General features: G+C 55.5%; 2 protein-coding genes across 3 annotated transcripts; one reads left to right on the forward strand and one right to left on the reverse strand.

The window, feature by feature from the left end:
- Positions 1-205: 205 nt before the first annotated feature.
- On the reverse strand, positions 206-20,172 carry POLRMT (RNA polymerase mitochondrial). Of its 2 annotated transcripts, XM_062596550.1 has the most exons (21): positions 20,093-20,172; positions 18,677-18,772; positions 17,330-17,994; positions 16,717-16,847; positions 13,597-13,783; positions 12,961-13,110; positions 12,618-12,785; positions 12,107-12,277; positions 11,146-11,385; positions 10,214-10,993; positions 9,536-9,658; positions 7,345-7,467; positions 6,190-6,369; positions 5,258-5,344; positions 4,830-4,943; positions 4,012-4,061; positions 3,575-3,673; positions 3,216-3,288; positions 2,608-2,690; positions 1,933-2,012; positions 206-1,102 (listed from the first exon to the last, which is right to left on the reverse strand). In XM_062596550.1, exons 1-21 carry the CDS (start codon positions 20,148-20,150, stop codon positions 1,053-1,055), a joined length of 3,708 nt encoding a protein of 1,235 aa, XP_062452534.1. In that variant the 5' UTR covers positions 20,151-20,172; the 3' UTR covers positions 206-1,052. The 2 variants fall into 2 exon arrangements, with proteins under 2 accessions (XP_062452534.1, XP_062452535.1); XM_062596551.1 differs by lacking the exon at positions 12,618-12,785.
- A 1,736-nt stretch (positions 20,173-21,908) lies between these two features.
- On the forward strand, positions 21,909-25,704 carry FGF22 (fibroblast growth factor 22). Its single transcript, XM_062596560.1, has 3 exons — positions 21,909-22,158; positions 24,934-25,037; positions 25,290-25,704. The coding sequence occupies exons 1-3, from the start codon at positions 21,909-21,911 to the stop codon at positions 25,482-25,484; spliced, it is 549 nt and encodes a 182-aa protein (XP_062452544.1). The 3' UTR covers positions 25,485-25,704.
- The last annotated feature ends 1,570 nt before the right edge of the window (positions 25,705-27,274 follow it).

Consider the following 27,274-nt stretch of genomic DNA (forward strand, 5'->3'; position numbering starts at 1 on the left):
CCTGTGAATAACTGAAATCTAACCACCAGCAAAGCTGTGGCAGCCTTGGGAGAGACTAGCTTCACACCAGCTTTTTGGACCCTGCTTGTCTCAGTGCAGGGAGCAGCAGCCCTACCCACCACCTCATGCCCAGGTAACATTAGTGGAGAGCTTCGGCAACCCTCTGACATCTGACAAAGGTGCTGAGAGGGATTTTTTTCCCAGTAGTATTTCAAAAAAAAAAAAAAAAGTTTATTTACAGTATCATACACTTCTGCCCCAGTGTTAACAGTTTTTCTCTGGCTGAGATCCAGCCAGCAGAATTTAAACAGATCCCTTGAAATGAAAAGGCTAAGCAACAGCCAGGAGCAGCAAAGGCTACTGAGAGATGTGCTAGTGTCCAACAGCCAGCCAGGGACACATGAAGAGCATCACTCACCCATCCTGGCAGGCCTCACGGACAGGCAGGACAGGGCTCGGCTAAGAGCAGTGTGAGGAAAAGCCAGAGGCTCCTGCTCCAGCCAGCTTTGGCCCCCTGAGCAGGGCAGTGAAGTGGCCTAATGCTCTGGGAGGTCCAAGCCCCAGTGGTGAAGAGGAGAGGGGATGGCAAGGGCACAGGACCAGGGCTTGCCAGGCAGGGATGTCTCTTGTGAAGCCTGGCAGTGCTGAGGCGAGGATGGAGGAGAGCCAGCACCATCTATCCATCACCTCTTTGACTCTGCATCAGGGAGATGTGGTCCTCCCCAGGACTGGCTGGCAGCACCAGTCCCCAGACAGCAGCAGGGCATTGCACACTCTTCCCTTGCCAGGGAAGCAGGCACTAACAGCAGATGCAACAGCACAGCCCCCTCTCCCCACTGGCCTCTCTTGGCTGCTCCTGTACTCCTCTAGGAGTCCCAGTTCACCCAGCTTCTGAGTTGGATGGACGTCTCTTGCTGGCCTGGCTGCTGTATCCCTTTTCCCACAGGAGATGCAGGATAGAGGAGCCCCGTGGGCCAGAGGCCAGTTCCTACCGCAGCATCAGAGGTGGTCAACAGTCCACAGCTAGCTCAGGGCTGCTGGTCACCAGGGTCTCAGCTGAAGAAATATGTGGATTCCATCACCTTCTTCAGGTTGAACTCACCTAGGGAAAGCAAGAGAAAAGAGGTTGAGGGAAAGAAGGGTAGGGGATGGCAGAAACAGAGACAGGCTCTCCCCCAAGCCCTGCTGTAGCTGCCTACAGAAAACTGTACTTCAGCTCAGCCCCTGCTGTAGGGTGAATCCAGACAGCAATGGAACAGAGCTCTTCTAGGGACTCATGTCCCTCAAAATTCACTCCAGAACAGTGGGAAGAAGAACAGAACAGAAGAGCATATTAGCAGCAAGGAGGGGAAGGAAGAGGGAAGTTCACAGCCTTGCTGTAAGATGCTACATTGCCGCTGGATCACAACCACTTCACGCAGACCACGACAACTGTTCAACAGCATGGGCCAGTGCACTTGCCTGTTTTGGTTTGCAAAGACAGAACAAAGTTTAGCCAGATGGTCTGGTTGAAGCATGGCTTAGGGATTAGGAGGGGTTAAACTAATTGCCTTAATCCGATTGCATGTATACCATCCAGATCCTGGCAATTACCATGCTCTGTGCCTCGCTCCCATCTCCAGGCTAATGCCTTGCTGTCAGGAACAAATGGGAGAAGAGCAATGAGATAGAGGACAGCATCAACCAGGTCAGCTTACAGGGAGAATCCAGGGGCTAAGCTCCAGGGAAAGGCAGGCACAGTTCCCAGGGAGACTGCAGGGGAATGTCTCCAGGCCCTGCTTCCAGGCTGTGCAGCTCAAGGCGGACAGGAAAATCTAATCTTAGGGGATCTGTTTTGCATGACTGACTGGAGCATCAGTGTGTCCAGCTTTGGATACCCTCCTCATTTCCAAACTGCTCCAGAACTTTAAAGTTCCTGTCCTGTGCTCCTACCTGTCTTAGGGACATTCGACAGCTGCTCCATCAGTTTCTTCTGCCAAAGGGCTTTAGTCTCTCTTCCCGGGCTGGATGAACTAGAAGGAAAGTGAGTTAACACAGGAGCCCTGGGAGCAGGCACATCCTTCTCTGTTCCCCAGCATTGGACCTTGATGACAGACTGCTGCTTTTCCAAAACATGCTACCTACCCGGCAACAGCAGGAGCCCATCCTCTGCCACAGCAACCATAAGTGGGTGTTGAGGCATGTACAAGGGCTGAACCTTTGCAGGTTCAGGCCACTTTGGGTCTGTCTATGCACCTCTCTGGCTCTGCTCTGGCAACGAACGGCCTCTGACTCAGCATGCATCTTCACTATCCCTTCCTATCTCATTCACAATTGGGAAATCAAGGCACAGAAATCACAGTCCACCCCAGGCCCACAAAGGGATTCAAGCACTGAGTCCTACTTCAGTTCTGCAGCAAAGGGATTGAGACAACTTGCTTTCACACTGAGGTCTAACACAATTTGGGCATCATTCAAGGAAGTAGAACTTCCCTCAAGGCCAATCTCCAGGCAGATAACCTAGCCCATGAGCAGCTGGACTCCAGCACAACAACTCCCAGGAGAGGAAATCAGTATGGATAGGAAGGAGAAGCGGTGTGAGAGGAGCAGCAAACAGGCAAGAAATACCTGCAGTACTTCTTCAGCATGAACTCAGATAGATCCTGCAGGATCTTCTCACTGTGTAGAGCCACAAATTGCTGCCGACAGATCTGATTCAGGGAGCAATGGTGAGTTGCAGTTTAAACAGACATTTTGCCCTCCTTCCCCTCAATGCTGTTCTCAGCCAAGACAGTCAGAGGTTAGGGGCAGGAAAAGCAGCAGAAAAAAATGGGAGGGGGCTGCCAGACAAGGGTGAAGGGAATCAGCCTGGGGAGATGGGAAGTGAAGGCTGACTCCCCTTAGCAATCTATTGTACAACAGGCCCTTGCAGCTCTCCAGGGGAAAGAGCCCAGGACAGGATAGAGGCACTGACTCTCATCTGTGCCAGAGCATTTAGCACTGATTTACACACAGATTCTCCCTGACTTCCTCCTTGAAGGACAGCAGGAGATGAGGCCGTGGCACAGGAAATCAGCTGCCACTGCCAACAAGCACCCTATATTCACCTTGCTTGGGTGAATAAGCCAGGAAATGAAGCAAAGCCCAGGGGAAGAAGGGCAGCAAGGGCTGGCAAACATCCAGAGGATGAATCAGCAAGATCTTTGCTCACAAGGGGCTAGAGAGGACACTTTTACCTGGTTCATGACATCCACAGTGAGCGCATGAGTCCAGTAGCAATCGTGGACTGAGACAAAAGTCAGACCCTGCCTAGGAAGCAGCAGAAGGTGCCATGAAGTAGTGCTGAAAGCCCCATCTCTCTCTGATGTCCCTCATCTCATGTAGACCCTCTCACTGGCATATTAGTGGGGGCTACCCAAGGTGGGGAATCCCTGCACAGGAGCTGAGGATCTTCCAAGAGAGACAGCTAACCCTCAAGGGCTTCCCATCCCTGCCCTGCTACCTCCCCTCAACACTTCTCTGCCAGAAACCCCAACCACACACCTGCCAGGGAACTCTCTCTCATGGAAGAGCCCAAGCTGCCCCCATTTCCTACCTAAGGCAGTGCAGAGCCGTGAGCATCATGTGGGTGGAGTCCAGGGAGTGGATGAAGTTGGGTGGAAAGGCATTTTTTTGCTTCACTGTATCAGGCTTCCTGCAGCACAGAGAGAGAGAGAGAGAGAGAGAGAGAGAGAGAGAGAGAGAGAGAGACAGAAGTTGCTGGGGCCCTTCCCACACCAAAGATGAAGGGGCCAGGACAAAAGTGGTGCCATGCGTAAAGGCAGTGCTGAGCAAGATCTGGGTTTACGGATGCAGCTCTGAAGGGCCCCAAGGCCTTGCTGAAGGAGCACAGGGCTCCTGTCCTGCTGCTGGCTTTCCACAACTCAGTGGGATGCCAGGAGCTTTGCCACACATTGGCAGGATATTTGAAGACATTGGACTCCAAAAGGGAGCTCAGAAGGGGCTAACTAAAGACCATGAGTTAATACTTACTGATTGCTGTTGGAGTTTTTCACACTCAAGTTCTGCATACTGCAATTCAGCTACAGGGAGAAAGAAAGTGGATTAACCATTACACAGCACTGCCCGGACAGCATAAGGCACACAACACTGCTACCGAATTTTGGAGAGGTAATAATGCCAATGCACTACTCTGCTCTGCAAGAGAAGTCCCCTGGCTGCAATGCAGGGTCTGGAAAGGGACCTGCCCAGGGCATCTTGCTTCCCATAACAGCTGTCACTCTCTACTGGCATCTCGCCTGCCTCCCCTTCCTGTGGACGCTAGTACATCCTTCACCCCTTCACAGTGTCATACTGATTCACACCTTATTCCCTGTGAAGACTAAGAAAAGGGCTCCTGCAGGTGAAAAGCACCTGCCTGCTCCATCCCTGCACAACAGACATGAGGCCACTGGAGAGCAGCTGGGAGGACAAGGCAGGTCAGGGAGAACTGAGTCAGTTCAGGAGTGCGTGGGATGCGAGAGCAGCAAGAATGAATCACACCAGCCCTGAGGAAGGCTTCTTGGTAAGAGGAACAGGCCTGCATCCCAGCTGAGTGAGTGGGGACAGGGAACAGCAGACATTCCTCACCAACTCACCCACACACTCCAGTCTCTGCAGGGAGCAATGAGGCTGGAGGATGTGTGACTACATACACAAATCCTACAGGCTCTCCAAGCTCACCCACAGGTGATACCAACCTCCTGCCCCATTAGCTTGCTGTGTCAGGAGCCTGCTGCCCTCTCTCTGCTCCTCAACATGGCAGAGGGAGGAGTAGATGGACAACTCAGTCCTGCACACCAGATACTCACCACGGTTGACTTGGTTCGGTAGTAGGGCTGCACAATGGGGAGACCCAGTGGGGTGACCCACTCCACTGTCTGTCCCGACTGGGCAATGAGCTTGGCACTCTCCGTCAGCCAGTTCTTGGGCAGAAGGAAGAGGGGAAGTAGGGAGAGGAGAGGAAAATGGCTGTAGTTAGCATGAGCAGCTGGGCATACCCTGCTCCCTCCCAGCACAAGCAAGACTGACCTCCTGCTACAGCCTGATAAGTCCTGCACTTACAGGGAAGGTTGGTCCTGCACTAGGCACCACCCCCACATCCTCTGGGCTGAGACTGGAGTAGTCTCTCTGGGCCAGGATACAGAAGAATCACCTCTCCGCATCTTGCTTCCCTGGTCTATGGAGCAGGGCCAGAGAAGAAGGGGGAGAGAGAGAATAGAGGCAGCAGGCACCTTACCTGGATATCTCGAGTTGCGGAGAACATCTCTTTGATGCCGTTGAAAACCTGCTTCACGAGGTAGTGAGATGCTTCCCACAAGTACTCCTGCACAGACAAGAAGCAGAGTGAAAGGCTGGCAAAGTGGTCACAGAAGTGCAAAGCAAAGTGATGGGAGCAGGGGTAAGCTAAGAAAACTTCTCTATCCACCCCATGGGCCAATCAAGGTGCCTCAAAGTTGCCTCCACCACAGACTGTGCTAAGATTGCAGAGGGCTGGGGGTTGTGCACTGAGGAAGGCTGAGACCAACATTTCACGTGGCTCCTTGTCCTGTGGCAGGCTGATCTCTGTGTAATGTCCCTGGATGACCAGGAGGCTCTCACTGCCTCATCTGCCCCCTGGAACACAACATACAGACAGAAGTGCTCCCAGCACCAGCCTGCCACAGCAAATCATCTACTTGGCAAGAACTGTTTCATGATGGGGTCACAGTACAAGAGATGCATCAAGAGGGCCAAGCCTCCAAGAGGTCTGCTAGGGACAAGTACATGTGTGAGAGGTGCCACTTCCAGGGAGAACAGAACAGTAATAAACCTTGTTCTATATCCAAAACACCATCTGAGGCTGTCATGCCTCCAGTTTGGGCACAGGAGGGATGAGAAATGGCCTCACCTGAGGAACCATGTCTCTCCCCACCCACATGTGCTGGCTAACAGCTCTCCCTGCAGAGCCCTTCCTCCATGCTGCACAAGCCCAGCACAGGCACACAGGTGCTCAGTCCTGCTTATCCCTCTGCTAGCTGAGATTCAGAGGGTAAGGAGAGAGCAAGTAGCAGGGAAACACATAAAAAAGGCAGTCCAGGTGCCACTCCTGGCAAGGGCTGAGAACTGCAAAACACTGCCAAAGGGGGCCTGAGTGCAGGCAGCAGCAGGAGACTGGGGCAAGCACACTACCTCAGGAAAGTCATCAATCTCCTTCAGACGCTTCTCCATCTGCAGCCGCCCACCATAGCGTGTGACACCGTACACCACAGTCATCACTGTCTGCTTCACCACCTTGCGGCTGATGAAGCCTTGCAGCACCTGGGCAATCTTCACTCCCTGCTGGGCATCCTTTTTCCGAAACTCCTCCACCTGAGGAAGAGAGCACTCAGGAGGTCAGTCCCACCGTGAGCTGAGGGAGACCACATGAAACACCCCCCCTCCCCGCCCCCAACAACTGCATGCTGCCTGGCCTGAACTCCCACCACAAACTTTACAGCCCATCTTCACCAACCCTGCATAATAGAGATCCTCTGCAGCAGGAATCGAGAGGTGCTTGGCTTTCACATAACTGTGAAGGGTGCAAGCAAAGGGTGACCAGAGCTTTCCACTGCTGCCTCAACAGAGCTCTGTCATTTGGCAGCTGGGTGGTGCCACATATTACACGGACATGGCACTAGGACTGTGGTTCAGGAGCCAGGTTCTCCTCCTGCCTCTGCCACTCTGATCATAACTTCGAACAAATGCACCCTCTATGTGCCTCCTCCTGCCCTCTGGTACAGTGCTGCCTCTATAAAGCACAGAGAGATCTAGAAGTGACTGCCAGGAGTTTAATGTCAGTGGAGTAAGTCTGGTAAGTCTCAGCACACTTCCCAGCAGGCTGATTTCATACTACACATTGCCAAGAAAACTGCAGCCTTGGCATCAGCACCAAGGGTTGAATCCCTCCTCCCTACACAGCTCAAATTAAGGCAATCCCATAACCTGTGGGCCAACCAGATGTTATCATGAGATAAGGAACATTCTTTGCTCTCCACCTCTCTACTGTCCTTCTTCCAGATTTAATTCAGAAGGGAGGGGTGCAGAAATCCCCATGGCTCACAGCTACCTCTGTCCTCAGCTGGAATGAATCTCCAGCCAGATCTCCTCTGCAGCTGGGGCAGTGATTCCCACAAAGGGAGGAAGACACTCGCTCTGCCTCTAACCAGCTGAAGTCTCCCAGGCCCTCTGTGTACTGGGCTTATCCTGACCTTTCTCTGTGAGAACTGGAGTGGCCCTGTGCAACTCTTAGTGAAGGGCGAAAGGCAGGTTAAAGAGGCCCCTTCCTGAGACCCCACTGTGCCTTACCTGCTGCGCCACCACACTGTAGACATCCTGGGGGACATTGCAAGGCATCAGATTGACAGAGATTGCACCAATAAGGTCCCGGCCAAGAGCTGCATAGTGCTGCAGACCATTGCAAGAGCCATCCTGAGAGTGGGGAGAGAGCAGGATGGAAAGGAGATGTTAACGTATGGATGGAGCTCTGCTCATCTGCCGTTAATGACTAGCACATCAGTAACCATTCTGACCCAGCTGCCTCTATTTCCTTTCCCTTTGGACAGGTCTGGGGTTGATCTCCCAGCAGTGGCCAGGCCCACATCATTTTTTATTTCCTTTCTAGCCAGTTTCCCTCCCTGGGGCTCTCATCACTAACCACTGCTGTCTCTGAGATTTAAAAGACAAACAAACCAACCCCTCAAATCACACTGCCTCCCCCTCTGTGCTATGAGTTTCCAAAGACATTAAAGCTCCATGGAAATGCCAAAACTAAAAAAATCTGGAAAATGACAAATTTGTCTGGGATGGTAAGAGAAGCTCCAAGAGCTTACACTCAAAATAGATCTTAGAAAACCCAGGAGAAGCAGAGATAAGAAGAGACAGAACAAGCCAAAGATCATTTAGTAAACCCACAGCTGACTCCGAAGCTCTAGCTGTGCTGCTTCTGCTCCATGACCAATGAAAACATTTTTGTAACAGAAAAGCAACCCAGCTCCTGACTCAATCTTTCCCAAATCTGTAGTTACAGAGACACACACTGACTGATCTGTCAGAGCAGCTGACCTGACTGCCCTCCTGGGACCAAGATCAGCCTGGATGAGACAGGCAGGACCTGAGCAATGGTGCGAGAATGTCCTGCTGCTCTCTGAATAGCATCAGCAGAAACACTTCTCATAGAAAATCTACTGTTGCCTCAGACTGTCCCCTGCTCCTCCAGTGTTTGGGCTTTACATGTTCAAAGACAGTCTGCAGCTGCTGAAAGGATCGGTCCACCTCTCCTCTCCCCCCCCCCCTTCCCACACCCTGCAGTGCAGCAAGTTGGAGAATGGAAAATACACAGGGCATTGGCAGCCCTGTCGCTGCAGAAGAGCTACCTCCATTAACTGAGCCCTGATGACTCAGGTGGAGAGCGACTCCTGTGCCCTCCAGAGAAGGTCCTTGCTCAAATTTTATTAATTGCACCCTCTACACACCTCTAACTGCTCTCTTGATCTTTTGTTGTCATCACAATACCATCACAGCCCTTCAGTTCAGATGGTCTCATACATATTCCAGACCATTGCTGCTGGCAGATATACCCCCACACACTTCATTAGGGCCAACTGATCTTCTAATGAGATAAACGAGCAAGCCACTCTCACCAGGAAAATAATTAATCACTGTCTTCTGTGAAGCAAAGGGATTTATCAGTGCAGATAAATGGCTGGCTGGACAGCAACCATACAGAGAGCTTCAGATCTGCTGGGACACGGCAAGGAGAAAGGGCTGAGATCTGGTTAACGGGAGCAGCTGATCTGCTGCCTGGACTCCACTTTCTGGCTAGGAAGGACAGTTGCCTTCAGAGAGCTGAGAAGTATCTGAGTGACAGAACGTGCCCAGCTTAGAGCATGGGCATGTCTGAGACTGACTGGGGATAGGGTACACAGTGAATAAGACCCATGTCATCAAATGCAGGGGACCCAGTTGATCTCTGTCCCCACACCCCTTTTCACAGCCCAGACCTTCCACCCTTTGCTCTTGCAGAGCTACTCAGCTACAGCCCTCAGAACAGGAAAGAAGCAAAGGCCTCCCAACAGCCACCAGTAGAACTGACTAAAGTGTGCTCCTTGCAGAGGGCTGGGCAGGGCTGCTCAGTCCTGAGCACTTCAGAGGAGGCAGGTGCTGCTCTGCACCATGCCACATCTCATCCAGCCTGGATCAGACTGGCTTCCAGTCCCAATCCTGCAGTTCGAGAAGATAAGATTGGCATGTCCCTCATCCTGGAGCTAGCTGACAGTGGCTCTGTTTCAGTCAAATGCAAGCAAAGTAGCACTTATCTGTATTGTTCTCAAACCAAGATACCTGTAGGCTACAAGGCCATTCTTAAGAAAACCTGGATGCATTACATAGTAATGCATGTACAGCAATTGAGACCTAAACTGTCCTGAGTTTTCTGCTCTGCTCTCTTCCTCCCCCAGAGTTAGCCCACACAGGCCATTCAGATCTGTCAGGCTCCCACCTGGTGAACAGGGAAGTGCGAGACATAGGCTGCTGGATCTGGAGACCTCGAAGCCTTTGCGATTTCCATACAGCATGCCAATGCTTGCCAGGGTTCATCCGTTTTCATCCACCACTTCCTGCCCTAGGAACAATAAAGTACATGTTGGTAGGAGGAGGCAGTGCTCTTACACACTCCAAACCAAATCTGGGGGGAAGCCATGCCTCTTGGCTCTAGGTAGATGCTGGACAAAGCACTTTCTCTCACCATGCCTCAATTTCCCTAACATTTCATGACCATGTTTTCAGACAGAAATGTGTTATTTAGGAAACTTTACAACAATTTGTTCTACTTTTTCTGCTCAAAATGCTATGTTTCAAAATGGCTTTGTTTCAAAATTGATCTCATTCCCATTTTATTTTACTTTCTAGAAGTTATGCTAAATGAGAGGAACGTTTAAGTCTCCCCTGAAATTAAAGAAGGCATAACTACATTCTTTCCTTAGAGTGTTTGGAACAATTCCCATTTGGATTCAAACAAAGATCAACTTTCCCATTTTTCAGTCACTGAAGCAGAACACCTGCAACTTCCCTATGACTAGCTGCAGGCTCTCTGAGCCCAATCTATCCCCCTGTGGTTTGGGGTCCCACCACATCACCCCAAGAGCAAACACAGCTCTGTCAGCTTTTCCCCACACACCGTGAGCGGGTGATCAGCTGAGTCCAGGATCTCCTCCATGATTTCATTGGCATATTCCAGCCGCTCCTGCAAGGCATTCTTCTTCTTCAGCCCTGTGAGGTTAATGAGGTGGATCTTCAGCCAGTCAAGGCCTTTGGGCCCTAATGGCCTTCCCTCTGCAAAGAGCAGAATGGCCCTGGTGACATCGTTACCAAGGTGATTGAAATAAGGTGGGCAAGGGTAAGTCCTGCCCCGGAAGTCCATGTTGTGGGGGAACCAGAACACTTTGTCCCTGACATAATTGGCAATGGAGAGCTTATAGAGTGCATCCATGCGCAAGCTGTGCATTTCAGCTGTCTTCTTCTTGCACAACAACAACTCATGTTTCTGAGACTTGTTCCAGGCAGATGAATTGCTGGGAGCAACAGGAGGCTTGGGGGCCTCAGAGATGGGTGGTGGGATATCCAGTTTCTCATTGCCTTTGTCATTGAAGATGGAGATGATGATATCCAGCACTGGCTGGTTTATCTTCCAAGCACAATTACCCAGCTGATTCAAGGCATCCAGCACAGGGTGGAGGTTCACCTGAGGACACTGTTCCAGGAGTATCTGGTGCTGGATGGCCCCATCTACATAGCGCATCAGCTTGGTGTCATTCAGGACAAAGGCACCAAAGTGGGGGGAGGTCCAGGGTACTGGGGGACACAGCATGGGTATGACAAAGGAGTTGAAAGTCATCATGGTCTCAGAAGCATCTGACACAATCTGGGAGAAGATTGGGTGGGGCTTTATCAGCCCAACCTGGTGGGGGAGAATTAGAGAGTTGAAAGACAGCAGTAGAGCAGTACTAACTGGGGATGGTGTTTGAAAGAGCATGTGGTTAATTAGTGATTACATAATGATCGTGTTAAGTAATGACACTGTCTGAACAGAACCAGGTGCTTCTGGCTCACCTGCCAGCTGTTGCGGAAGGAGTATACGTGGTAGAGGACAGGGATATGTTTGGACTTCAAGCGGGGATTGAGGATATTCCTGGGCACCTTGACAGCCTGCACAAGGAGTTCCAGCATGTGCATGCCTAGGCGCATGAGAAGCATGTATGGCCAGCTGCAGTCCTTCAAGTTCAGGGAAGGCCCAAAGCCTGCTTCTGCAACCAGCTTCTCCCAGTATTCCCGTGGCAAGTACTTGTCAGGCTGGGAGGTGGGAGGAGAGAAAATGGGGTCAGTTAGAGGGGGATCAGCCACACTGCTCCGAGGAGGTTCACTGGATGGGATCTATGTAACCTGGCTCTGAAAAGGCTCCTCCTGTCTCTGTGTCCTTGTAAGTTCCCCCTTGACAGGAATATTTGGGGAAGTGCTGCTCACAGCAGCTGCGGGGAGCTCAACACTTGGAAGCTGCTTCTGCTGCAGTGCCAGTTTCCCGGCCTGTAAAACCCTTCCCCCAGCCACATCTCTGCACCTTGCGCCCACACCACCCTGACCCTCTGTTCCAAACTGCACATCTGCCTCCACCCAACCCTCCTGCTGTCTAGATCTGTGGCTCTAGTACCTTTCTCCTCTCCCCTCCAGCTCTGTCAAGAACCCTCCTGTAAAGCTCACCTTCCACAAATCCCAGAGCTCTCCTACACAGGATGCCTGTCTCCACATGATCAACTCTGCTGACATAATACCTTCAAGCTCAGAAATACCATTGCTGTACCAGAACTGAGCTCCCTGGCACCACAAGGCAGGGGGCCCACAGAGTGCTAGATGGGGCCTTACAGGTTCTCACAGCCTCTGCAGCAGCAAGTTCCCAGAATCTAGCCCTTGTGCTTGCAAGGAGGTGGACAGGCAAACTTTGCCTAGCCCAGTCTCCACTCTGCTGTTCCATCTCCCACAGGCCTTGGTGTCACCCCTCTCTCCCAGGCCTACTTACCTGGCCATCCTTGGCCAGCAGGTGGATGTAGTCCTCATAGACCTCCTGGACCTTATCTAACTGGCGACTGCGCAGCTTCCTCTGGGTAATGTATCTGTTGTAGATTTTTGAGCCTAGTTCCCTGGCCAAGATAGCCAGGGATTCTCCTTGTGGGGAGAGGGTGTTGAGGACCTGAGAAAGGGGAAGGCAAAGAGGAACTTAAGGAGGGAGAAACAGAAAGAGAGAGTAGAAAAGCATAGTAGGAGTTAAAGTCCCTGTATGGGGAGCAGAGGAAGAAGCTGATTCCCATTACGCTGAGCAGATGATGAAGAGTGTAACACGACCAATACAGAATAGGGGTTTCTCTGGCTACCCAGCAGAGGGAGCAGATTGGGCTTGGACTCAATAAATTGGGGAAACCTAAAGACTCATGTTTTGATTCTGCTGGTCCAAATAAGACACCCGTGCTTCATGGTACTGTTATGGTGATTTGGGAAGCCTGTGGCTCCACAGGGGCAGGGCAGGGTCCTACCTGCAGCATGATGCCCACATACTCTTCATCAGGCAGCAGGCACAGGTAGGGGTAGAGAACGTTGTACCCTGACATCATGTTAACCTTGGACATGCTGTGCTTTGACTTCTGCAGGGCCTGGAGGATGGAGTCATGCCACTGGGAACGGAGGGTGGCCAGCAGTTTACGCTATACAGGAAAGGGAAGTGAAGCAGAAATGCCGTGGCAAGGGCATGTCATCAAGGATCTGCCCCCCTCTTTAGGGCATTGACCCCTGCACATCTACCAAAGGTCCTGCCAACACTGAAACTTGAACTGCCCTCCTTCCCTTCAGACATGCTGCCCCAGACTCCCTGAGTTTTACCGCTTTAATGGCTTGTGAGGTCAGAGGTTTGGTTGCCTCCACTGATTCAATGGTTATGGTGTTGTTCAGCTCCATCTCCAGTTGCTGCTGGAAGCACTCTCGCAACTCTTGCACAGAAAAATTCAGCTTGGGGTATGACACTATCTTCTCCTGCAACAAGAGTGAGGCAGTAAGAGCCAAAGGCCAGAAGAAGAGAAGATGTGCTTGTTCTCCCAGCTCCCTTTCCAGGTATGAGCCCCTGCTAAATGTACCTTTGCACCCAGAGGTCTAAGGACTCTGGCTGGTGAGCCCCAGAGAGTCTGGGGTAAAAGACCTCTCCAGACACTGCCTTGTTCCTGTGCCACTGTCAGGCACCCCTCTGGTGTATGAAGTTCATCTCCAGCCCCCCCCGCCAGCCCTCAGCTCATCTGCTGCTTTGTAAGGCTCTTGCTAAAGATACTTACTTGCTGGGAGACAAGGAGCTGTCTGATGAGTGACTACATGGGCTGCTGAGTGGAGATCAGACTATAAAGATCTTCCTGTATTACAGACCTGGGCTGGACCACAATGCATCCTGAAGACACCCAGGATCACAATTTTCCCAGCTCCAATACCTCCCCCCTCCACAGAGAGATATCCCTGAGCTCCGTGGCTTACTCTGGAATAGAAGTCCCGGAGCAAAGTAGACTTGCAGGTCTCAGGGTTGGGTGGAGGGGGCAGCTGGTAGTTGGGCTGGATCATCCTGATGGCAATCAGCACCTTCTCCTTCTCATCTTCTTCAAATAGGCACTTTTGGAAGAGCTCATCCACATGGAAGCCGTCATTCTTCAGACGCTGTACACATCTGAAGAGGGGCAGATAGGACTGGACTGAATCTGTTTTCATAGGGGTAGTGTGGTTGGACAGAAATACGCACAAATGAAGCAGGGAACAAAGAGTTTTTAAGCAGAACACTAAGCACGGAGAGGAGAAGACAGGTTAGGGATGCCTCCTTTTGAGGAGCTGAGAGCTTTGATTGGATCAGGCTTCTCTTTCTTCACTTTTCCCCCAAAGAGTAGGGAACTGAGACATGCTACGTGGCTCATAGCCACCCCACCCAGATCCCTGGCAGGCAGAGAAGAAAAACCTCTCCCAAAGCAAGGCTTGGAGACTGACATCTACCAAGAACAAGCTCTGACCTCAGGAGAGGAAATCGATACATGGCTCCAGCCCCTTAATAGCAGTCAGGAGCTCTGCTATAGAGTGCCACCATGATAGGTGACCCCAGCAGCTTTCCTCTGCACCACCCTTCATGCCAAGGGCAGCTTCAGGGGAATGCAACTCTCTCACGCTTACTTGGAAAGGGTCCAACGGCTCCTGGAACCAGCATGTACCCTGCGCACCTGTCCTGGGATACCTCTTCCCTTCTGCATTTTCATGAAGGCATGCCCCACACAAGTGCTGCAAGCCTTGCAGTAACTTGCACCTGGCCTAGCTGATGTGTGCTCAGCCCCAGAAAAAGGGAAAAGCACTGTAGCAAGGGGCATAAACAGAAAACCAGCAAAAAGCTGAATCCTCAGTCCAGCAATGTGACTGGTGGACAGCTTGGCAGCAGGATGCTGTCCTGTGGGAACATATGGAGCTCTCTGCCTTTTGCACATAGGGAGAGGCAAGGAGATGCTTTTTTGGTTGCAGGAGTCGCTGGAGTGGGAGCACTGCCTCCAAGAGCACACCCAGTCCTTGGGACAAGGTCACCCACCTCAGGTTACAGCGATCGATTATCCACCCCGTCCCAGCCAGCACCTCTGCTGAGCAGGCGGCTTTCACATTCACACTCTGCTGGGGAGACTGAGCAAAAAGATAAAAGCTCCTTCATCCTCAAATACCCCTGCTCTCCTCACAGCCTGAACTGGCAAAAGGGAACCCAAGGGGCTGGAGACAGCCTGGCAAAGGAGCAGAGAGCTGCAGTTTGTTCATGGAGTCTGTTAGCCAGGGGCACAGGGAACATGGCTGAGGCTGACACGTGTGGAAATCACAAGCAATGGTCAAGCCTGGCCACAATATTACTAACTCCTGATGCCGCAGATATTGCCTGAGCACCAGGAATGATACTCAGCAACTGCTACAAAGCTGTTGTGAGGCAACTGCCAGGCTGCAGGACCCCAGAAGCCCTCATCACTGCCCACTCCCCATCCCCCCGAAGGATGGGCTAGATCAGGAGAAGCTGTAGGACTGCAGCCTCCTCCCTCTGCCAAGCCAGAGTCAGGATCTCTGGGACACGGCAGAGCACAGTTATGACAAAAGCTCAGAGCCCCATCTGCTGGCTGGCCTGGCCCTATGTGCCAGGTGACCTTGGAGGAGGGAGGACAGACAGCTTCCAGCAACGGCAGTGATCCAGACTCCCAGCCCGGATACTCATCACACTCAGAAAGCAAAACTCCCAAGGAGGAGGTCTTGGCAGCTTTAGGAAAGCATTAAAGTGCCCTTGGCCAGAACTGCAAAATGCTGTGAATCCTATTGCTGCACTATGCTCCAGATGTAACTGCATTCAGGACACTTGGGAACAGGCAAGAGCTTCAGTGATGAACAGCCTTTCTGCTTTGCAGTCATCCTCCTCAGAAACCAACCCACACCAGCCCACTAAAAGCAAGCAAATCCCACCTTATTCCCTCAAAGTGACCCTGCAGCCTGGGAGCAGGGCTAGAAAGAGAATCCAGTCTCCCATGCTCCAGTCAAAGGCTCAGGCTGTGCTGCCACCAAAGGCAGGCTGCCACACTGACCATCTGTGCAAATTAGGGGAGTACCTTTAAGAGAGTAAGGGAAATGAGAGCACATATACAAACATACAATGTGAGCAAATAGAAACACCTGTGTGGTTACACACATATACACACACCCTGGTGAGGCTTGGGATTGACAAGTCCATGCAAGTATGCTATAAACATCTGCTTATAGACAGTCCTACAGGTGTATTGCTGAATTGATGGAAGACCTACATACACCTAGGCAGAAAAATCAATGCCAGGCACTTCTAAACCAGTTCACCTGGAAGACATTCACTCAGAGGCATCTAGAAATTGTTAGCCAGCCAAGAAACACACAAAAGCAGTAATAAATCCCCAAATCAGCCAACGGTGTTCGTGCAGCACTACCAGAACGCTTTCTTGACACCAGCTTTCCCCATCTTCTACCAAGGGAGCTGGTAGTGCTACCAGACCCAGGAGCTGTACTAGCTAGATCCAGCCTGACAGGATCTCACAGGGTCCCTTTAACTGGATTGGGTCTGACATTTTTATTTTGTATATTATGCCCCCAGAAGCCCATCTGAATCTCCTGATCAAGTTCCTCCAGAGAACTGATTCCCTGTGGAAAACAGCTGTTTCTGGCTCAGCCTACCAGGTAGGGTAAAGTCTGCCTGGAGGTGCTGGAAAAACGAATAGAGGAGCTATTCCTACTGGGCAGTACGGAGAGGCAAACAGGAGAGAAATGCCTAGGAGGGTGAGTGCAGAGCAAAAGGGTACCTGATTAGGGAGAGGCTGATGCCAGCCCAGGAAGCTGTTTTAAGAGCTCCAAGCGGGGAGCAGAAACAGCTCTGTCTGGAAGGAAGGTTACTTTCACCTTCTACATCTCGCTTCCCCGTGGGATCTCGGACACTCCTTAGAAACTGGAGGTGGTAAGCACAGACCACTGGGAAGGCTCTACCCACCCCTAAATCTGGCCAGAAGAAGGGGCTCAGAATATTCAGATGTGCTCGCAGAGGAGTCATTGTGGTACCCAGGGGCAGAGGAAGTGCATTACCTTTCGATGACTTTGGCGGAAGACTCATCACGGCCCATGCACTCCAGCTCTGCCGCGTAGGAGTCCAGGTTGGGCCTGAGGCCGATGGACTGCAGCATGGAAAACAGCCGGTTGATGCGGTGCAAACAGCCCTGAGGATGCAGAAGGAAAGAAGATACGGAAACAGACATGAGCAGAGCTAAATCACAACTTCATGCCTCTTTTTTTTCCTTTTCAGATTTAAACAGATCTATCCTGACCCCATCAAAGTTACTTCACAGGGTTTAGTGGCCTGATTCAGTGGTCTCAGATCAGCTCCACCCTTCTCAACCTAGTATTTCTAGCTGGTGCATTTCATCATCCAGTTTGGATAGCATCAGATATCCAACTAAACAGCCCCCCAAAAAATCACCCAGCAAGACCCACAAACCTTCTATCAAAGGCAGATACCATGACCTCCTTGAGTGCAGTCACCGAAGACATATGCGACAAATTCACAGACACTGAACTGCCACCACTGTTTCTACAAGCTCTTCCTGAGCTAGCACATCACTTGCCCTTTGCCACCCAGAAGTCTTGGCACCACAGGGCCAAGAGTAAGACAGACAAGGGAAATAGGCCTCCAGCCCTGTACCTTTCTTGCCCAGCTACGCATCACTATGTTGTATGCAGCAACATTCAAAAGCTTTCTCTTCACAGGAGAGCTGTGATACAAGAGAAGGAACCTCTCAGCCTCCTCTGGCTGATGCAAGAACTGGAAGCATTCAAGGTTAGACAGGACGGTCTGCTGAAGGATCTTGTACTGGCTGCTCTCCTTGTCCTCCAGCACCTTCTGAGGCTTACGTTTCTTTGTACCCTCTTTCATTTCTGCCATCCTGGGCTTGCCATGGGCATAGGCGTGGCTGAGGCCAGCAGGGCTCTGGCTCCACATAGGCATTACTGTAGCCTTTGGACTCTTCAAGCTTTTCTTGGATCTGGCTTTGGCCTTTATCTTGCCCTTCATTTTGGCCTTGGCCTGTCCATCTAACGCCACCTGGGAGGCAGCTATGGATAACTTCCGCTCTACCTTCAATTGCCTGACATACATCTCCTTCTTCAACTTCTCGACCCAGCTGCTTGGCCGGGCCGGGCTCTCATCTTTTCCTTTGGGAGCAGACTGCTCCTCTGCTGGACCTGGAACCATCACTCGCTGCAGTGGAACCTGGTGGTTGTCCTTCCCCAGCGGAGCCAGCTCCACTTTGTTGACTGTCACCTCTGGAACGTTACTGGCTTGGAGTTGCTTCAGTCGAGCTTTCAGTACTGCCAGGAAACACAGGGCAGGGACACAAATCAGGAAATGCAAGATACAGTAGCAGATTTTGTTCTAGTCCAGGACCTCATCTCTGACAGTGCCTAGGAACCCTTTTACGAAAACAAAGTATGAAAAAAAGTACACACAAGGAATTCTTCCCTCCTTCATCAGCCCTCCTCCCAGCAGTTCTTGGCAATCAGCCACTCTTACTGTTCCCTTTCTGGACTCCGTCTATAAACTGTGGCCCATCCCAGCATCCAGGGCAATTGAACAATGTCACTGTAAGGAAGAGAAGTACCCACTCACGCTCATCTAACCTGCTGTCAGCCTGCTTCTCTGGGACTCTCTCCAAGAACCGCATGCTCTGAGCTCACCTGTGCATAGGGTCCAAAGACAGAGCAGGTTTGAGATCAATCTTCTGGGCCCTTGTACCCAGAAGGGAGTCCTCAACTATCCCTTAGAACTACTTGTACAGTATCTCGATGCCCCTTGTGGACAGTGTGGGCCTCTAGGTCCTTGGGACTGAACATGACCAGTAAGCCAGCAGATCCATGGAAAGCCCCACACTACAGGTATCTTCAATCCCAAATAGTTTCCTTACAGCTACACAGAATGGGAAGACTCTTAGCAAGCCTCCGGGATACTGAACAAGGGGGACCACCACACTTCCCCCAGGCATTCCCTACGTACCTTCCAGCAGCTCTGTCCTTTCACAGATGGCATTCCTCCTTGCCTTCTCCTTGGCGCTGGCAGAGGAGTAGTTCCTGAGAACACTCCATGGGATCCCTGAAGTGGGAATATGCAAAGACTGGGATGTGAGAGGAGGCAGCGCTTATTATAATACTCACTGCTCTACAAAACTGCCCAGGGTACTGCCACCGCTGCTTGGCCCCACCTGAACAGCACGGTGAGCACAAAGAGGACAGAGCAAGTGGCACTTCTCAGATCCGCATGCTATGTCCCAGCAATCTCATCAGCACTGCCACAGAAGGGAGGGAGGTGTCAGCCTGTGCCAGCAAGCAGTGATGAGGACACCGCCTCACCTATCAGCTCTACCTTCTTGGAGGCAATAAGACCCCAGGGACCCCCACAGCCCCAGCTCTGTCCCCATGGACGGCGGGGGGTCAGGACCCCAGGGACCCTCATAGCCCCAGCTCCGTCCCCATAGAGGGGGGAGAGCGCAGGACCCCAGGGACCCCCATAGCCCCAGCTCTGTCCCCATGGATGGGGGGGGGTCAGGACTCCAGGGACCCCCATAGCCCCAGCTCTGTCCCCATGGATGGGGGGGGGGCAGGACTCCGGGGACCCCCATAGCCCCAGCTCTGTCCCCATGGAGGGGGGAGAGCGCAGGACCCCAGGGACCCCCATAGCCCCAGCTCTGTCCCCATGGAGGGGGGAGAGCGCAGGACCCCAGGGACCCCCATAGCCCCAGCTCTGTCCCCATGGAGGGGGGAGAGCGCAGGACCCCAGGGACCCCCATAGCCCCAGCTCTGTCCCCATGGAGGGGGGAGAGCGCAGGACCCCAGGGACCCCCATAGCCCCAGCTCTGTCCCCATGGAGGGGGGAGAGCACAGGACCCCAGGGACCCCCATAGCCCCAACTCTGTCCCCATGGAGGGGGGAGAGCGCAGGACCCCAGGGACCCCCATAGCCCCAGCTCTGTCCCCATGGAGGGGGGAGAGCGCAGGACCCCAGGGACCCCCATAGCCCCAGCTCTGTCCCCATGGAGGGGGGAGAGCGCAGGACCCCAGGGACCCCCATAGCCCCAGCTCTGTCCCCATGGAGGGGGGAGAGCGCAGGACCCCAGGGACCCCCATAGCCCCAGCTCTGTCCCCATGGAGGGGGGAGAGCGCAGGACCCCAGGGACCCCCATAGCCCCAGCTCTGTCCCCATGGAGGGGGGAGAGCGCAGGACCCCAGGGACCCCCATAGCCCCAGCTCTGTCCCCATGGAGGGGGGAGAGCGCAGGACCCCAGGGACCCCCAGCTCTGTTCCCCCCGCAGGCCGCGGGGATTGCCCGGACCCCTCACCGCGAGCCCCTGCGAGCCCCGGACGGGCCCGGGCCCGGGCCCGCGCCGCACGGCCCGCGCCGCCGCCGCAGCCCTCACCAGCGCCCCGCAGACGGGCCAGGCCCGGCAGCGCCGCCCGCAGCCGCGGCAGCGCCATGCCCCGCGCTACGCCGCCATGCCGCGCCGCACCACTGCGCAGGCGCCGCGCGCTGCCCGCCGGGAGCCGTAGTCCCCCCCCGGTGCCGGACTACAACTCCCGCCGTGCCGCGCGGCCGAGCGCCGCCGCGCCCCCTGGCGGCCGGGGCGCAGGAGGCGGAGTCGCGTCTTCGCCGCCGACGGCAGCGGGACGCGAGCGGCCCCGGCGCCGGCCCCTGCCCGGGCCCTCCGGGTCCCCCTGCCCGCCCGCCCCGCCGCCGGCCTCCCCAGCGCCCACCTCCGCCTGGCCCCCCTCTGCCCGACGCCCCTGCCCACCCCTCCCGGCTCCCCCCCGCCGCCGCCCCCTGCGAGCCTCCCTCCCCCTCCCCCCCGCGGTCTCCCCCTCCTCCGCCCGGCCCTCCCCGCCAGCCTCAACCCGAGCCCACGCGTGTGCGAGGGCGCCCATCTGCACGGGAGTGCATGTGACTGCAGCCAGATACGGCTCTGTGGCCTGCACTGGCCGCCCTGCGGTCGCTCAAGCCGTTTGATCAGTCGTCACATACGCTCATTTTTCAGGAAAACTCATAAACTGTGGTTCCTGTGTGTGCTCATGCATATGCAGCCTTTTTGGATCTGTAGGCCTGCCTTGCCTGGCAGTCCTAGGCTGGACACAGTGAAGTGCTATGAGTCACAAGCTACTATTAAGCTGTTAAAAACCTGCTCAGTTCAGGCAGGTCCTATCTGGAGCTCATCTCTTTAGGGCAGGTATGTTTGTAAACATGCAGCTGGATGGCTCCTGGGCTGCCCCTGTTCCACAGAGCCTGGGAGGGTGCAGGCACAAGGGGACTAGGTCCCAGTGCCTTGGTGTCCCTTCTGGCAACATTTCATCAGACAGGGCTGAGCAGAGCTCCTGGGTCCTGCCTTGCCTGGCAAGGAGAGTGGTTCCACATGGGTGTGCCTCAGGCACCCAGATGTTGACCTGAATTCCTGGATCTCCAGAAGCACTCACCGACACTCCTATGCTGGCAGCTTCTGCTGGGCCAGGGCCTGATAGAACCACAGCCTCTGTGCAGCTTCGTGCAGAGATGCCATCCTGCTCTGTAGGCGGGAAACCACGGCACACCAAGACTAAACAATTTAACTTAGTGGAAAGCAAGAAGAACTCCATGTATATTGGCAGAGGCAGGGGCCTCCAGCGAGATGCCTCTGCACAAGACACTGGGTGCACTACCGCCCCCCCCCATACAACTTTCACCCCCATCCCCTTGCGCAGCCAGAGCGATCCCGGCTCAGCTTCGCGCACGAAGCACCCTCCCTGCGCTGGGCCGCCGGCGGCCCTGCCTGCCTCCCCACTCCCCCCGGCACGGGGGGGCCGCGAGCAAAGCCTCGCACCGTGCCCGCCACGGACACGGGCTCCACGATCGCGACAGCTCCTGGTGGGAGCGCTTCGGTGGGCCGAGCCAGGCCTGGGGGAAAGGTGCACAGGGACCGGGACCGGCTCCCGTCGGGGCGCGCCGCAGTATCCGTCACTGCTTCTGCTCACGCGTCCAGCGAGGCATCTCCGAGCGCGCCGCGCTCCCACGAGCTGATTTATGAATGGGAGGCCCCGCCCCGGCGGCTCGCGCCCCGCCCATTGGCCGCCACGGCCCCCGCCCCGCCCCGCCCCGCCCCGCCCCGGCGGCTCGCGCCGCGCTCGGGCCGCCCGCGCCGTCGGGGCCGCCGACGCCGCCGCGGGCATGGCCAGCGGCCGCCGCCCCCGTGCACCCCGCCGCCCGCCGCCATGAGGCGCGGCGGCCCCGCTGCCCTGGCCGCCTGCCTCGCTGGGGCACTCGCCGTGCTGGCGGGGCCGGCACCGGCACCGGCATCGAGGGCGGGCAGCGTCGTCGGGGGCGGCCGGCGGCCCCCGCGGAGCTACGGCCACCTGGAAGGCGACGTGCGCTGGCGGCGGCTCTTCTCCGCCACCCGCTTCTTCCTGCGCATCGATGGCGGCGGCAGCGTGGAGGGGACGCGCTGGAGGGAGCGACCAGGCAGTGAGTGGGGCCGGGGCCGGGGCCGGGGCCGGGGCTCCCTGAGCCGCCCCACGTCCGGGCTGAGCCCCGCACACGGCAGCAGCGTGCGGACAGCGGCTGTGCCCTGACGGCGCAGCTGCAGGGCACCCCTGAGGCTCTGGGGGAGCTGTCCTGGCTCTGCCAGCTCTGCCGAGAGTCTGGGGGAGCTGGGCGAGGCCTTCATCCCTCCGGGCGTGTCTCCCACCAGTGCTGCTTCCCCCTGCCTACAAGGTGATCTTGATCCACAGGGCTGGGAGGGGAGCCTACTGCTCTCCATAAGCGCACCAGGAGGATCATCCCGGAGGAGGGAGAAGGGCTGGTGTAAGCTTCAGGGCAAGGCTAACAAACAAGGTTTAAGCACCAAGCATCAGTTGAGGCAGGCGCGAGAGACACTGTGCAGTGACAGAGCATCTTTCTGACTGCCAAGCAGATGATGTATGATCAGGATTAAACGAGTCAGTTGCCTCTGACAGCACAGCCTGTAGGTCTCCTGCATCCATGAGAGCTGCCTGGAGCCTCCTAGGCTGGGCGTGCTGCACCGATCAGCATGGCAGGGTCTAGCCCTGGAGCAGGGGAGCAGCACGGCTGGGATGGAAACGGTAGGAGTGCAGGCACCCCAACTGCGCACGGCATTGTGCCAACCCCACGGTGTGGATGTGCTCATTGCTGCCTCTCCCCCAGGCTGTTCCTGCTGAGGGGCCAGAGTGGGACTTGTGGACGGCATGTCCCAGCAGTGAAGATGGAGAGGGCAAATGCCATGGGAACCCATCCTTGCTCAGGGTGCTGATGCGCTCAGGAGCCTCGGGAACAAGCAGCCAGGATTAGACCTTCCCCTGGGGCTGGGGCTGATGCTGCATCTGCTCCAATCTGCAGCCCTCAGAAGAGGTCATGCAGTGGTGGCAAGGGCACTGGGGACACCGGGACCAATGTCCCCATGTTGCTGGTGTGCAGCTCCCAGGAGCCAGGTTGGCCAAGGCACTGTGGGGGGTCAGGGATGGGGGACGGGGAGCAGTGATGCCCCAGCACCCCGAGGAAGCGGATCTCAGCAGTAGAGAGGAGATGCCAGGAGGGCGATGGGGCTGGGGCAGAAGGATGTGGGGGACAGCCCTGGTGCTGCGCAGCATCATCATCAGCGCGGGGCTGCTCTGGTGTCAGAGCTGCAGGCAACCTGCTCTGGGCCGGGGTCCGCCTGCTCCAGCCTCTCACTGGCCCCATTGCAGCCCCTGCATGGGCGCTTTCCTGGACACCTACCAGCAAAGCAACTGCTCTGCTGTGCTGGGGCTGGAGATGCCACCCAAGGCAGAGCTGGGCAGGGTGCTGGGAGCAACAAGGTGGGTATTTTTAGAAAAGCAAGAGTCCTTTGCTATTAATAGCAGCTGCTGCAGACAGCGATAGACTGAGATGGATTTGCAGGCATTTGTTCAGCTCTTCCCCACCACTGCTGCTTGCTAATGGCTTTGCTGGGCTGGTGCACGCCAGGCTGGGCTGCACGGGCACCCCATGTCTACCCCATCTGCGCTTGGGGGACACGGAGGAGGCAGGTACATTTGGGCTGGTGCTGAGAAAGAGGAGGAGAAAGCAATTGGGAAGAGAGTCTCTGGCAGCTAGCGGGCAGTGGCAGGGAGCTGCTAGGATGCAGCTGGGACACAAGCAGGGACACACTCGCATGCCCAGCAGGCGGGCAGGAGCTGGGAGCAGGGCTGTGTGTCCAGCAGACACTCCCAGTTCACCGACAAGCAGCGGGGTCCGGCTGGAGCAAGGAGGTGCTGGAATCCAGCAAGTCTCCTGACGGCACTCTGGGTGTTTCCACTGTAAAATCTGCCTGGTCTGACCACATGCCTTTCTGATTAGCGTCTCTGATGGGAGCTCTGCAGGCCAGACACATGCATTGTCGGCCAAGCGGGCAGCCAGATGTGGCCAGGTTTTATAGTGCAGCTGCAGTCCTCTTCAGCCCATGGCTCCAGCTTTGTCCTAACATTGCACAGGGTTATCCCACAGTCCCTGACTCCTGCCCGTGTCCTCTGTGCTCACGCTGAGCGCGTGACCCACATGGGCACAGGCAGTGCCTGCCCTGCCATGTTGTGCCTGCAGGCCCCCACCCAGGTGTGCACAATCACCTCTGTGCATCCATCTCGGTCATCCAGATGTGCAGCCATTTCCATGCATCCACCCCGTGATCCAGATGTGCCACGCAGCCTGTGCACTGCACTGCTCCTTCCCCAGATGCCCACTAGCACTACCGTTCCTTGCCTGAAGCAGCTCCCTTCCTTCCCTGGTGGGGCAGCATCTGGTCCGACCCTCCTGCCCTTCCCAGGGGAGGCAGCTCAGGGAACAGCCAGAGCAGCCCCAGGCTGCCTCTGCAGCAGACCCCTGGCCCCGGTGTTCCTGCAGGCCTCAGGGATACTGCAGCCCCCGAGCAGGGGGGAGCTGGCAGCCGGGTCTCCCCCCCGGGCACTGCAACCACACGTTGGCTGAACACACAGACACAACTGCCAATTAGGAGAGAATAAACCAGAGGTCGGTGCAGGGCAAAGGCTGACAATTTGTTCCAGCACGCGGAGATTTTCCTTGGCGTCGCTCCAATGCACCCTGCTCTGGGGAAGCAGCAAGGCCCAAGGGAGGAGAGAGGAATAAAGATCAAAGCCTCCCAGGTTCAGCGGGTCCCTCCTCGTTCCTTGCTGTCCCCGGCTGCGCTGCGTTAGGGCAAGGGCGCTTCGCGGAGGTCCCGACTCAGGTGGCGCTTCCCTGTGCCTGCAGGCATCATGGAGATCCGGTCGGTGCGCATCGGCATTGTGGCCATCCAAGCGGTGCACACTGGCTTCTACCTGGCCATGAACAAGCAGGGGAGGCTCTACGGGTCGGTAGGTCCAATGCCGCCTCCCCAGGGACTGGATCAGGGTTGGCAGTGCCGGGCAAAGCTGCAGCAGGGGGACGGCGCGGGGTTTGCCCAGGACCCCAAATAAACTGGGGCTAGAGGCCCGGAGCACTCCCGTTTTCCCACACTCTGGCCTTTCCCCATCCTCATCCCAAGGAGCCCCTCTGTCCTCCGGGAGCCGGAGGAGCCCAGGCGCTCTGCACCGCGGCCCTGCTCACCCCCTTCCCTCTCCTGCCAGAGGGAGTTCAGCCCTGACTGCGCATTCAAGGAGCGCATCGAGGAGAACGGCTACAACACCTACGCCTCGCTGCGCTGGCACCACCGGGGCCGCCCCATGTTCCTCGCGCTCAGCGGCAAGGGCAGGCCCCAGCGAGGGCGCGAGACGCGACGCCAGCACCTCTCCACTCACTTCCTCCCAATGCTCGTCGCCTGAGCCCGGCTCCTGGATGGTCAGCCCTCGGGTTTGTCTTTATAGAAAACAAAAAGGAAAAAGGGTTATTTTATATACATACATATCTATTTTTTTGCTATTTATTGTTATATTTTTTAAATGCACGGCAGAGACCAAGAAGACACACTAGACACAACCTATGGCCATGCAGGGACATGGCCTCGTGGGGACACGGCTTCTCCCCACGTCCCGCTGAGATGGAGCCGGTACCAAGCAGCCCAGGCAACGCCCTCGCCCGCTGCCCTGGCTGCCGCTGTCTCGCCTTGCCTGCAGCAGCCCGACCACATGGCTGTCGCACTGCCAACAGCATCGCTGCAAGGGCTGGGGCGAAGCCTGGCCATGGGAAGGGATGGAGACCGCAGGGCCAGGACATGCTGGAAGGCTGCGTTTGTCTTGTGCCCAAGCACCTGTGGAAATTAAAGCCACGTTCGCGGTACAGAAGGGAGAGCAAGTCTTAGAGCTCTGTTTGCTTGGGCTGGCCCAGGTGGCCACCAGCCCTTTCTCAATGACTGCAGTGTTGAGCAACTCACCTGGGGTTGCTGTTGCAGCCTGGCCACGTCCACTCAGACCTACCCCGGGAAATGCCAGGGTGGCTTCTCCAGGGGCACAAAGGAGGGAGCAGGGCGAAGGCAGGGGACGTGGCTGGGTGGAAGCACACACCTGACTGTGCTGTGCAGCAGCATTGGTGCAGCTGCCCCTGGGGTGGAGGCTTCCCGAGCAGGCGTCCCACCAGTCATGAGCACAGCGGAGCCCGGGGCCAGCAGCCACGCGGGACAACTCCTGTTCAGGTGGGCAATGCCTGATCCAAGCCTTTTGGCTCAGGAGATGAAATGCGGCAGGGGAAACTGACCCCGACCCACTGCGGGCTGAAGCTACTGCCTCAACACTTGGTCCAACCCCCACCTTGGTCCAAATTGGCTCCAAAGAGCTGTAGAGGGAGCTGGGCACTCTGAAGGCAACAGGTAAATGACTATGGACATTTACTGCAGCCAAAAATAGCACCAGAACCTTGGCTTCTCAGCCAGGACACGTTCCTGCAACACCCTCCTCACTCCTCTGCAAAGGCATCACAGCTCAGTCACTTTGTCACGTCAGACATAAGCGATGGCCCAAGCAGAAACCACCAAACTTGTTCCATGTCTTACTGAACTAGCTCCAAACGAGTCCATGTCAAGGGGGAAGAGCCACTGCATTAACTCTGTCGTGACTGCTGCAGGCATCTGCCCGGGGCCTGGGGCCCCAGGCTAGAGGGATGGCAGGAGCCACCAAACCAGCACGTGTTTTGCTTCGTCCATTCGAAACTTGTCAGGCATCTCGAGCATTTCACATACATGAACAGATCACACCTGATGCTGCAGGGGAGCTGGGAACACCTGATTGCGCTAAAACCCAGCAGGGGAGGTCCACATTTCAGTGACTAAGTGGCAAAGCCTTCCCCCGCCCCAGCCCAGCAGATGGACACATAGAGGCCAAGCAGGGATCTTCCTGCTGTTACCAGCCTCCCAAGCCCAGAACCTAATGGCAGAAGTTTCTGGCTCAGCCTCCAGCACAGGATGAGCTATTAACCCTGATATACCAGTCCTGAGATAAACCCTCATCTTGGAGGCATCCACCCGCTGAGATCAAAGGCACCATCGAACTGCCCTTGTTGAGCTGGCAAGAGCAAACTGAGAAAAACATTCCAGGACAATTGCTCAGGATTGGCCACTGCGCTCAGCCCAGGCAGGTCAGGCTGCAGTGGGTCCTGATGGGTTTTGGCAAATTGTTCCTTG

This window comes from Rhea pennata, chromosome 27 (assembly GCF_028389875.1).
Source record: "Rhea pennata isolate bPtePen1 chromosome 27, bPtePen1.pri, whole genome shotgun sequence".
Lineage (NCBI taxonomy): Eukaryota > Metazoa > Chordata > Aves > Rheiformes > Rheidae > Rhea > Rhea pennata.

Coding starts and splice junctions, on each gene's coding strand:
- POLRMT (XM_062596550.1), bottom strand. CDS start 20,150: ATGGCGCTGCCGCGGCTGCGGGCGGCGCTGCCGGGCCTGGCCCGTCTG. Junction 11,386..12,106: donor TGCTGGCCAAGGATGGCCAG/GTAAGTAGGCCT, acceptor CCCACCTCCCAG/CCTGACAAGTACTTGCCACG. Junction 4,944..5,257: donor CCGCAACTCGAGATATCCAG/GTAAGGTGCCTG, acceptor CTTCTGCCCAAG/AACTGGCTGACGGAGAGTGC.
- FGF22 (XM_062596560.1), top strand. CDS start 21,909: ATGAGGCGCGGCGGCCCCGCTGCCCTGGCCGCCTGCCTCGCTGGGGCA. Junction 22,159..24,933: donor CTGGAGGGAGCGACCAGGCA/GTGAGTGGGGCC, acceptor CTGTGCCTGCAG/GCATCATGGAGATCCGGTCG. Junction 25,038..25,289: donor AGGGGAGGCTCTACGGGTCG/GTAGGTCCAATG, acceptor CTCTCCTGCCAG/AGGGAGTTCAGCCCTGACTG.